A 12,118-nucleotide genomic window follows, 5' to 3' on the forward strand; every position below is an offset into this window, starting at 1 on the left:
GGCCAGCTTTTTAGAAATTGGCTTCCGCGTGACTGATTTTTTTTTACTGATTTTCGAGGAAAATACCCACCCGCGAAAATCAAAGAGAGCGACTTGGGAATTAAAAAATTGAGCCAGGGTGCAACTACATAGATAAAAAAAAAGTAAATATTTGCAACAAAATAAAAATACAGTAAAAATGTAAATATAGCGACTCCTGTAGCGATACAGTAACGTTTTAATTATAATAAGCAGGATGGATGGAGATGGTGTGACAGTATGAATGTTATTATCATCTAAGCCAGTCATTTGCAAATCAGGACCTAGGAACAAAGGAGACCGTCGATAAAACAATAATAAAGAGTAAAAGAAATGTCGTCTACATGGAATTTAGGATTTCGCCCACCACCGTCTCTTAAAGCATCTGCTTGAAAATTGGTCTCATGCGTGCGCAATAAGGTTTTTATCATGACATCATCGAGACAGATTACCGCCTGAGAACTACCTTGGGTACCAGAGGCTCCAAGCTTCGCGGCTAAAACGTTTTTCCCTTCGCTCAAATCGTTCTCGCCGCGAAGCTCGGAGCCTCTGGTACCCAGGGTACCTGAGAACAAGATATATTTAGATTTATTTATGCATTGCCCACGAGAGTAGTTCCAAACCAAAACTTTGCCTATTTTCGCTCAATTATTTCAATAGAAAGTATTCGACTGTTTGCGACGCTACCGATGACGTCACACATCACGTGACTATCTCCTTGAACTACATGTAATATTGTGTATAGCGTTTTGTTGTCTGTTTCTACCATTAGTTATTGAGATTTTAATGATGTCATCTCTTACGTCACACATCAGGTGACTCCTGCTCTCCCCCTGAGTAAGTACGCAGCTGCTTTGTCTCCTATTATCTTTGTTCTACAAAGGAGTTCTTTTGTCTCTATTCTTCTCGTTCTTTGTGTCGAGGTGCGGATATTGTACATTTGACCAATCAAATTTCAGCTTGTAAGAGCTGCGTACTGACCCCTCCCCTATGACACCTTCACGACATCTAAGTCTTGTTTTCTGGAGATGTTTCGATCATGAAATGTGGATATTTTTGCATTTGGTGATGTCATGGTTTTACAGATCACGTGAGCATCTTGTTGCACCCCCTTCTCCTACCACCAGTGACATAACACATAACAACTTTAGTTGTCATACGATGCTTCTTTCATGAGATATGAATATTTTGTTTGTTTTAAATCACGCTTTGAGATTTTTTTTACACCACATCACGTGACCACCCTGTTGAACTCTCCTTGACACTTACCGAGTTTGGCTGTTATAAGATGTTGCTTTCATGAAATATATAAAAAAAAAGTGCGTTATTGATGACTTCACAAATCACCAGACCATATTGTTGCACCCCCCTTGACACGTGACATACCAAAGTTTGGTTGTCAATACAATGTTTCGTTTCGTTCATGAGATATGAATATTTTGTTCCTAATGACATCGGAATATTTTTGCTTTTAGTGACGTCATCGATGACACCTTCCAAGCTTGGTTGTCAAACAATGTTTCTTTCATTAGATATTATTTTTTCACGGTTTTTATTTATTTATTATTTATGCTTTAATATTATATTTGCTTTTAGAACTTATCCTCGAGGACCCAGGTTGACGCGGAGACCGTTAGCAGAACTAGGCTCGAAGAAGAAAGAAAAAAGGGAAAAAACAGCCACTTACAGAGCAGTTACCCAGGGCTTCTTTTCTCCCTCTTTCTTTTGTCTTATGCGCGTATCCTCGGCTTTAATGTAACACTAACGCTTAATGTAAGAAAAATCACCGCTTAATGTAACACTAACGCTTAATGTAATAAAAATCGCCGCTTAATGTAACACTAACGCTTAATGTAAGAAAAATCGCCGCTTTAATGTAATACTACCGCTCATATACTCACAGGTGATCTGTACTTTTAATAAATTACTAATTTGCAGTTTTCGCCATTGAGCATTGTTGGTGACTGCAACATATAGCAACAGAAATTTATTGATTCTGATGAAACAGTCAAGAAGCTTTTGATGAAAACATGAAAGAGCTTGGAAATACTATCACACTATGAATATAGTGATGTAATTTTTTTATTTCTAGCCCCCCCCCCCCCTCTAATAAAGTTAATATGATGGGGTATGGGGACTGGGGGGAGGTGGGCTAAGCTACCCGTTATAAGCACAGCCTTTGCTCACCCAACACAGGCAACCCATACCTTTTAAATATATTCTGCAAAATGGAGAGTGTCCTAATTTTTGGAAGGACACATAAAATTGTCTGCCCAAGCGTTTATTTGGGTTCAACTAGCTATTAGGCATGCATGGCCACCTAAAGATAACTCGATCCTTGACTTTTTTTTTTTTTTCATATAAAGAAAACGTTGTCGTTTTGGGGGTCTGGTACTGAGGAATCTTAGTTTGTTTTTAGATGCTTTCTCTATAGAGTAAAGATGGTCACAGTCACTGTTTAATTTTCTCTTCTGATTAAAAGTCATAAAGTTTACGGAGCCCCTGCGATACGACAACCTTAAAAATGACAAGAATCATGCAGCTTTTCCAAATAAGGAATATATTAGTTTCCTTATATGGATAGGCACTATTTTGCGCAATTTGGGTTTGGGAGCACTATTTTGATCAGAGAGCACTTTTTGGGTAAACAAGTCAACTTCTAGCTTTTTTTAACCCAAGTTACTAGGTTTTGTTGTCTTATATAGACATTATCTCAACTAGGCTAAGACTGTAAGACTGGTTTTGGGTTTTTATGGGAGCACTTTTCTGGCTTTTTGGGAGCACTATCTGGAAACGCCTATATTTCGGAATGACCGCGTTTGGCAAAAACGACAATTTTTGGCTGAATTTTCTTGATATGTTTGCGAGTTTGATGCATTTGCGATTTTTTCGGATGTATTTTGGCCAAAAAGTAAAAAAATGGATTTGCGATTTAGTTTTGGAAATAACAAAATCAAAAAAACCATTAGAAATGGAATAGACATGCGGCTTTTATCCATAGCATAACTGACAAATTGTCAGTTTATTGTAGTGTCCAACAAATGCTTGGCGCCATCGACAAAGGGCGTTTCCTCTTTCAAGCTTTCCTGTTTTTGGGGGTGATTTTAACCGGCCAAATAAAGACGGGGGCACCGAAAAAATAGTTGGGGTGGACCAAGTTCTACGGAGAAATCTCCAAGGGGTTGCTAAGGGGGGTGGGCATCGAAAAAATAGGTGGGGTGGACCAAGTTCTACGGAGAAATCTCCAAGGGGTTGCTAAGGGGGATGGGCATCGAAAAAATAGGTGGGGTGGACCAAGTTCTACGGAGAAATCTCCATAGGGTTGCTAAGGAGGGTGGGCATCGAAAAAATAGGTGGGGTGGACCAAGTTCTACGGAGAAATCTCCAAGGGGTTGCTAAGGGAGGTGGACATCGAAAAAATAGGTGGGGTGGACCAAGTTCTACGGAGAAATCTCCAAGGGGTTGCTAAGGGAGGTGGACATCGAAAAAATAGTTGGGGTGGACCAAGTTCTACGGAGAAATCTCCAAGGGGTTGCTAAGGGGGGTGGGCATCGAAAAAATAGTTGGGGTGGACCAAGTTCTACGGAGAAATCTCCATAGGGTTGCTAAGGAGGGTGGGCATCGAAAAAATAGGTGGGGTGGACCAAGTTCTATGGAGAAATCTCCAAGGGGTTGCTAAGGGGGGTGGGCATCGAAAAAATAGGTGGGGTGGACCACGTTCTACGGAGAAATCTGCAAGGGGTTGCTAAGGGGGGTGGGCATCGAAAAAATAGGTGGGGTGGACCAAGTTCTACGGAGAAATCTCCGAGGGGTTGCTAAGGGGGGTGGGCATCGAAAAAATAGATGGGGTGGACCAAGTTCTACGGAGAAATCTCCAATGGGTTGCTAAGGGGGGTGGGCATCGAAAAAATAGGTGGGGTGGACCAAGTTCTACGGAGAAATCTGCAAGGGGTTGCTAAGGGGGGTGGGCTCCGAAAAAATAGGTGGGGTGGACCAAGTTCTACGGAGAAATCTCCAAGGGGTTGCTAAGGGGGGTGGGTATCGAAAAAATAGGTGGGGTGGACCACGTTCTACGGAGAAATCTGCAAGGGGTTGCTAAGGGGGGTGGGCATCGAAAAAATAGGTGGGGTGGACCAAGTCTACGAAGAAATCTCCAAGGGGGGGGGGGGGCATCGAAAAAATAGGTGGGGTGGACCAAGTTCTACGGAAAAATCTCCATAGGGTTGCTAAGGGGGGTGGGCATCGAAAAAATAGTTGGGGTGGACCAAGTTCTACGGAAAAATCTCCATAGGGTTGCTAAGGGGGGTGGGCATCGAAAAAATAGGTGGGGTGGACCAAGTCTACGAAGAAATCTCCAAGGGGGGGGGCATCGAAAAAATAGGTGGGGTGGACCAAGTTCTACGGAGAAATCTCCATAGGGCTGCTAAGGGGGGTGGGCATCGAAAAAATAGTTGGGGTGGACCAAGTTCTACGGAGAAATCTCCAAGGGGTTGCTAAGGGGGGTGGGCATCGAAAAAAATAGGTGGGCTGGACCAAGTTCTACGGAGAAATCTCCAAGGGGTTGCTAAGGGGGGTGGGCATCAAAAAAATAGGTGGGGTGGACCAAGTTCTACGGAGAAATCTCCAAGGGGTTGCTAAGGGGGGTGGGCATCGAAAAAATAGTTGGGGTGGACCAAGTTCTACGGAGAAATCTCCAAGGGGTTGCTAAGGGGGGTGGGCATCGAAATAATAGGTGGGGTGGACCAAGTTCTACGGAGAAATCTCCAAGGGGTTGCTAAGGGGGGTGGGCATCGAAAAAATAGGTGGGGTGGACCAAGTTCTACGGAGAAATCTCCAAGGGGATGCTAAGGGGGGTGGGCATCGAAAAAATAGGTGGGGTGGACCAAGTTCTACGGAGAAATCTCCAAGGGGTTGCTAAGGGGGGTGGGCATCGAAAAAATAGTTGGGGTGGACCAAGTTCTACGGAGAAATCTCCAAGGGGTTGCTAAGGGGGGTGGGCATCGAAAAAATAGGTGGGGTGGACCAAGTTCTACGGAGAAATCTCCAATGGGTTGCTAAGGGGGGTGGGCATCGAAAAAACTTTTTTACACTGTAGAGGGCTCTGAAACTTTAACGAGTCCTGATTCAAAGTCTTCCCCATCAAAACACTCCCTTTGTGGACCAAGCATCCTAAAATCGAGGTAAATTCCTTTTTTAAAATGAAATGCTTTGAAACATTGGCATATCAATAAATCAATCATACTAAAACATGGCAAAAACAAGTATTTTGTGTATATCCCTTGTTTTGGTTTAAATCGCAGAGTCGGCGGCTTAATATCCCGTCACAGTCAACGTCCTTCCAAGGCTAATCGTCCAAAACCACGTGTGCTAACCCACTGAACCCACGTGTCCGAACTCACTGATGGCGAAAGCGAGCACCAAAATATTGAATAAGACACCAATAGTAATACAACATTTTTTTGAATCTCTATTCAAAAATAATACATGAATACAATCTTACTTTATGTAACTCCAAGGCAAATGAATACAGCGTTTTACTATTTTTAAGACAAAGACGAAAGAATAACTAGCTAGGAAATAGGACCACTTGAGTCTAACGTCAAAAGAAAACTTATTGACATAAAAATAAATGCGATCCCATAAACGAACAAGAATAGGCAAACCGTTGGAGTGACAAATGTAATCTCATTAAAATATAATCTATAAGGTTACCGCAAATCCGCGAATAACCATGTCTGGGTTATGAATAAACTACATACACGGCGCACACAAAGTAAATAGGGGTTTAAGCTCTGTTACACAAAAATCGTTCAAATCTACTAAAAATGTCTTCAAATAAACACGTTTACTGTAAATCGGCGTTTTTTCTTCTTTTTTTCTTCTTTTTTGTCAAGACAAGCACTGAGCATCTGGGAAAAGCGCAACCTCGTTCACAGGGTCTGTGGTCTAGCTAAGACGCCATACTGAAATTTACCCACAAGACCCTGGGGACGAGGTTTGGAAAGCGTGGTGGCCGCGAGAAGGCCGCGCGTGCCTGGGGAGATAAAGGGCAAGAAAAGGGGTAGCCTGCTAGCCCGCTTTCCAGAGTTCTCGGAGTTTCGGGGAATCCCAAAACTCCGGAGAGCCGGCTAGCAGGCTAAGAAATGGGTATTCCTTTTCTCTTGATATGACGCGCGACCACTTGACGTCATTTACGTACCTACTTTATACTTGCTACGCAGCCTTAGCCCCCACCTTCCTTCAGATCTACTGCATCTCTAAAAATCAGTGTGTGTTATTTACATCTAATCGTGTTATCACGTCAAAACCACGAGCCTGTACCAGTTGGAGGTACGTTGTGGTAAAGCCTGGTTCTTGAATTCCTTGCCAAGTGAGAGAGTCCCCTCCCAGTAAGGTTTGGCTCTGTTGCGGGCACGCGCCTCGCGTATATCTTACAAGATAGTCTCGGGTCTGTGTCTACAAGACAGTCAAATTCTCGTCGCTTGACTGGGCGCTGTTTTCCGCGTGGTTTACTGATGCAACAGGCGCTGACGAGTAATTGCCAGTACTGTTAGCATTCTGTTGACAGGGCGCCCCGTTACTCTTGGTCTGGTTTGTTTCCTTGTCGAATGCCGGGTTCTGGTGTCCATCGACGTTATTCATCTCCATTGCCTGTGATTCAACTTTGACTGAGTGTAGCGTATCATCCCCATTCACGTGATGCATCTCAATGAGGACAATGTACAATACCGCGCCCGCGATACCACCCAGCAGGCATCCCACAATTGGGACCCAGGCCCAATAGTTGCAGACTCTGTCAAACAAAAGTTAACATGAAAGTAACGAAGCGGAACAGGGTTGCTCTTGAAGCTTCTTATTGCTATACAAACAACACAAATACCTTTTCATCTAGACAAATAGACACGACGGTTAACTGTACCATTAAGCTACAACAGCGGCTCGTAAGAAGGGGCAATCATCTGTATCATATTATAGTGTCACGGCGTTTTGATTGACCAGGCTCTTTTTAGACACCCGGATTAGCCATCTAAGGGACGGACCATAAGAAAACTGAAGGGGGGGGGGGGGGGGGGAGATGGGAAGGTTTCCGTCGTGCTTGTTTTTTTTTATCTTGTCTCCAAGACGTTTATTTATTTGGGCTTCAGGGCTTTTTTTACAGGCTTTTGATCGTGCAAACGCTGTCTACTAGGGGAAAAATAATCCATTTGTAGATTACTATATAACGATCCGCTATCATGGTCACGTGGTCGCCTGATACTTACGTAAACACCTCCCAGCCCCAGCCCGCAAGGGCGGTGAAGAGTCTCGGTCCCAGATCCCTAGCCGGGTTGATGGCATATCCGCAATTGAATCCGAACGTCGCCCCAATCACGAAGACTACCAAGCCGATAAGGACCGGGATCACGCCCTTGTCCACGTGTGTGTTACGCTTATCCGTAATGGCGAACACGCACCCAACCAACATGGCTGTGCCGAAAAACTGCAACACACATCCAGAGATATGTTACGAGCCGTTTACTTGTTGTAACAAATCCTCCACGGTATGTCACGATAAGTCAACATGATCCACAAAAATGCAGGTTTCAAGCATTTTTCTGGTCTACAAACCCGTGGTCCTAGAAAGCAGGTTAGCGCCAACCTAAGGATAAATACGGCTATCTTGACATTTAATTGGATAAAATAGGGCATTTATCCCTGGGTTAGCGTTAACCTGCTTTCTAGGAACCGGCCCCCGGTTCATACAGATCCGCGTTTGGCGCGAGCATTTTACCTGGTCCCCAAAGCCTCCCGCAGTGGTAAGGAAGTTTTGTGGATAGGTCGCGAAGATACCGGCCGTCCCATTTACTCCAATAATGTGTCGAACTCCGCCGTCAAATGCATTAAGCGCGTCTGCAACAAACAGAGGATAAGTGACTTTTGTTTTCTTTGTCATGACGCACCCCCCCCACAACGGCCAAAGGTCCACTTTCGGTTCTCAAAAGACGTGCTATTATTTGTAGACAAAACTCACTCTGGTATGTAGCCAGATCCCCTGGAGATACTGCAATGGCACGGTCAGATTTTTATCAGAGAACGCCCTCGACCCCCCCCCCCCCCCCCCCAAGAAAAATCTTGGGTACGGGCCTGCTATAATCCTCTTCATCCTTATCCTAATAATAACCACCACCGTATAAATCTATTACTCAAGAAATTTCGAAAGTGCCGGGATTGGGGGTTCTTCAAGTGTCGATTACGGATTGGCATAAATAAAAACAAGCAAACAAACATTTCCATTCAAGCACTGCATTTTCTGTGTGCAGATTCCGTGGAGGTTGGTCTAGTGTGATGGTCCTGAGAAAATTACTTCCGTGTGGAAGCATGGATCTGGGAGGTTTTTCGATTAATAATTATCGATTATTAATTCTTCAAAGCAAGAATGCCTGTGAGACTTCGAAGAACCACTATTAGAGGCAGAATCCATCCTCAATGTCTGTACTTGGCCGTAAAACACAAAGGACGTTACATTAATATATTAATGATTTCTCTTATATCCATTATTTGACAGCAAAGGGTATCTTACATAGCGTTCCTGATAAGACCCAATACAATGGGAATTCAGAGCAATTCAACCTACTGCAATTCTGAAAAAGGTTGGTCCTATTTTATTTCCTTTCCTTCAATTATTTCAACAGCACATACCGTAATAGACGCCATAAACGCACGCAGCTCCCACAAACGCCCCTGTCAGCTGTGCCGCCCAGAAAAACGCCACCCTCCGCCATTGAAAGCGCCGTGTGACTGCTAACGCTAACGTGACAGCTGGGTTCATATGGGCGCCTACAATGGAAAGAAAAAAATACTAGTACTATATACAAAAAGTCCCTAGATATAATTAGATATCCAGCGAATTTGTGTCGCTTTAAAACATTGAGGGGAGAAACAAAAGCACATGGTTATGTAAGGGTAAGGCACTCTTGGCACAGAAACATGTTTATATGTTTTTCTTTTTCTTATTTTCCTTGAAGGGGGTGGGGAGGGGGGGGGTGGCCCCTGTCCACCGAATTGGACCCCAATATCATTGTTTTCTTTTGTAAACTACGAAACGTTTGGGGAAGCCAGGCTCCCAGCCAAAGTGGAGGATGCAAGGCCTAACCCCCCTCCCCCCTCCCCCCCGCCTTCCCAAACCCAGACTCCCTCTCCCATGTACAAGACCCTGGCATGGTTGAAGTGGTCGTAACAGGAACCGGGATTGCGGAATTGTAGCTTCACCAAGTTAGAGAATGGGCTGTATACATACCGGATATACCTCCAGCCCAATAGCAGCCCATAGTAACGCCGACTCCCCACGAGAAGTTGATTGAGAAAAACGTGCCATGGCTTTGGCGACTGAGAACGGCCTGAGCTACAGATCCGCACCCAAAGATCTATAGAATAATACACAGTAAAAGAACAAGTTCTATAAAAAAAGACAAAGTGTGGCCAATACTGGAACACAGAAGAAGCCGCTTAAACGCCGCAGGCGTGGGGTAGACGAGCACAAAATAAAACGCGGATTTGATGGGTCACGTTCCATTCATAGCGATAATACAAGTGTCTAGTAAATAATAAACCAATAACGACCGAATTTCCTTTTACATCTGTCTCATCTCGTTTGCGTGTTTGTCCAGAAAATACTTTAGTACCCGGCTAACTATCTGTATTTGGCACTACCTTAGCTAGATCTGTTAGGTCTTCTGGCATGCGCGCCCCAAAGACATGACCCACGTTTCTTCTAATACCTCTAGTATGTTTAGCGCTAAGCAGGGCTAGACTCAAAATAGATAGGTAACAAAATCTTCGAGTCGGGAAAGCAGATGTGCTTGTTATTAATAGTGGATTTGTACTTACGATAAGAATAAATGTTGCGATGAATTCTGCCATACACTCACGTACGAGCGGCGAGGCGCGTAAACGATTAGTTGCCATCCTAATTCGTCTTCCTCCTGCGATAATAAATATTTGTATTGTTGCACAAGCTGTCAAGATTCATAGAAATACTATAAGACCATTATCAAAACAGTAATAAATCCTACTAGATCTCAGTCAATTGATAAAGGTTTTTAGGTAAGCGGTGATAAATTTATTAACATTGTTACCGCAATGAAAGGAGACAAAACCTGAACATCACAAACGATTGCCCTCTTCGTAGTTACACTACAAATGAGGCGTCAGGTAGTGTTTATCTAGAGAAAAAATAAATCGATTTAATTCCTACACAGAGGGAGAGGGCTTACGAAACAGCCCAAACATCAGAAACTTAAACGAGGTGATAGATTTGGTGTTTATTTAGAAAAGACGTTTACAAGTGCGAGTAGGATTGCTACTAGATTTAATCGTCGCACAGTAAAAAGTTGTATAGAACAAGTGATACGGTGAAATACCCCTTTTACCAACTACCCAGCAGTAGAGAAAGAAAGTCGCACGCTCATTTATTAAATAGAAACACATATATTTTAAGAGAGTTTATAGCACAAATGCTAGGACACCATGTCATCGTGATATAAAACATCTGTTTTAAACATTGTCCGTTGCTATTGAGCTTTTTTCATGAAGTAATTAAGTCTCGCGTTCGAGATAAAATCATGATATTATGATCATTATTAGGGGATTAGATAGTACTCGTGGAAACAGCTTTTGCTGTAACACATACAGGATAACTTCAAGTGATATGACGTTATCAAACAAAAATGATTTTGGAAATGTGCTCAGTTTTAATCTAGCGAAACGCGAACAAAAGATGCCTATTCCCTACAAAAGAGAATTCGAAAATGCGAGAAATTTGTACAGGACCCGCTCTAATACCTTTAGTCTCCGGTTTTTGCCTCGTTCCCTCATTTACTCGCGTCTGTTTACACTGCATTGGAGTGTTGAGTGTAACTGTGCAACCGCGCGCCTCACGGAGGGACCGTTTCGCGAGAGCAGATAATTGACTTATTTGTTAACGATTAAAAAGATTAAATTTCACATAGCTAGGGCGAACAGGGTTGCACGGAACTGTATTCGCAACGAATAAATCCTCCCAATCGCGTAGCATATCCTGAGTAGCTAAGTTTTTGTAGAAGTGAAATCATGGGAAGACGGGTTCTACGGAAAAGAAACTCAAAGCAAACTCAGAAGCTTGACGATAAGCGTCCACTCTGCTGTAACAGCTCTAACAAATGTAGAGTAAATAACGCCTCTATCCTAGGCATATTCCCTCGGTAACATATCGCTTTCTAGTCTTCTTTAAAGTCGCGTAGGTCAAATAGTATAAGAGCTCAAAATAAGCCTCACATTTGTCTGTCTGCACTTAGCAGATCAGCCTTTATGAAAATTCACCCCGGGTCCATCACTTCATGTGATTCGCGGTTCTTTTTTCCAAGATGCACCCTCTCTGCGTACTCACCGCTTTCCGACGTCTGATCCCGAGTTTTAACTTGCTCAACTGAGTCGCGCACTTTTTTGTTGCCAACAAGCAAAGTAGAGCTCCGATTGTGCGAGGGGCGTCTCTTGTTTAGTCGAAACCCGAGTCCTTTGTGTTACGAATTGATAGCTGGCTTATGTTTTGTACTAGTGATAGGCTTTGGTTAATGATATACAATGGAAACTTTAAAGCGCACGAAAGATATTTTCCAGACGACTTCAGACAATGAGAGAATAAAGTCAATTTGTGCGGGTTGATTTATAGTGGTTGCTACGAAGTAATTTGATTTCACTGATTGTTATCTCTGTTCTACTAGTCTTGGCTGGTTTGCTCTCAGGTGTATGTGACAGAGGTCAGCTTCTGCTGATAGTATATAAATGAGTGTTTGGACATGTTTTAACCTTGTCAGATACTTCTGTCAAGATGACTTGACATGGAATAATATTAAGAAAAAGTTAATGATAAAAAAGGGGAAAAGAAGGGGGGGGGGGAATGAAAAAAAATATATGAATGGTTTTCAAATGGCATAACCCTTACGAAAGTCATTATAAGTGCTTGTCGCAAACAAAACTAAAATTGGCTGCTTCATTTGACGATGCATCTCCTTAGTTTGAGCATCGAGGTTTTTTTTCCCCGTAAGCAAAGCTGTGCTAAGTGTTGAAACCATTAGTAAGTGAC

The 12,118-nt window shown here is 43.1% G+C and overlaps 1 protein-coding gene across 2 annotated transcripts; it reads right to left on the bottom strand.

Moving 5' to 3' along the window:
* Window positions 1–5,459: 5,459 nt before the first annotated feature.
* On the bottom strand, window positions 5,460–11,730 carry LOC5512778 (aquaporin-9). 2 transcript variants are annotated; one of them, XM_048725306.1, is made up of 7 exons: window positions 11,423–11,730; window positions 9,886–9,980; window positions 9,296–9,422; window positions 8,698–8,835; window positions 7,790–7,908; window positions 7,281–7,498; window positions 5,460–6,811 (listed from the first exon to the last, which is right to left on the bottom strand). In XM_048725306.1, exons 2-7 carry the CDS (start codon window positions 9,961–9,963, stop codon window positions 6,475–6,477), a joined length of 1,017 nt encoding a protein of 338 aa, XP_048581263.1. In that variant the 5' UTR covers window positions 9,964–9,980; window positions 11,423–11,730; the 3' UTR covers window positions 5,460–6,474. The 2 variants fall into 2 exon arrangements, with proteins under 2 accessions (XP_048581263.1, XP_048581262.1); XM_048725305.1 differs by lacking the exon at window positions 11,423–11,730 and adding an exon at window positions 10,840–10,992.
* Window positions 11,731–12,118: the final 388 nt, after the last annotated feature.

The sequence above is a fragment of the Nematostella vectensis genome, chromosome 3, assembly GCF_932526225.1.
Source record: "Nematostella vectensis chromosome 3, jaNemVect1.1, whole genome shotgun sequence".
NCBI lineage: Eukaryota > Metazoa > Cnidaria > Anthozoa > Actiniaria > Edwardsiidae > Nematostella > Nematostella vectensis.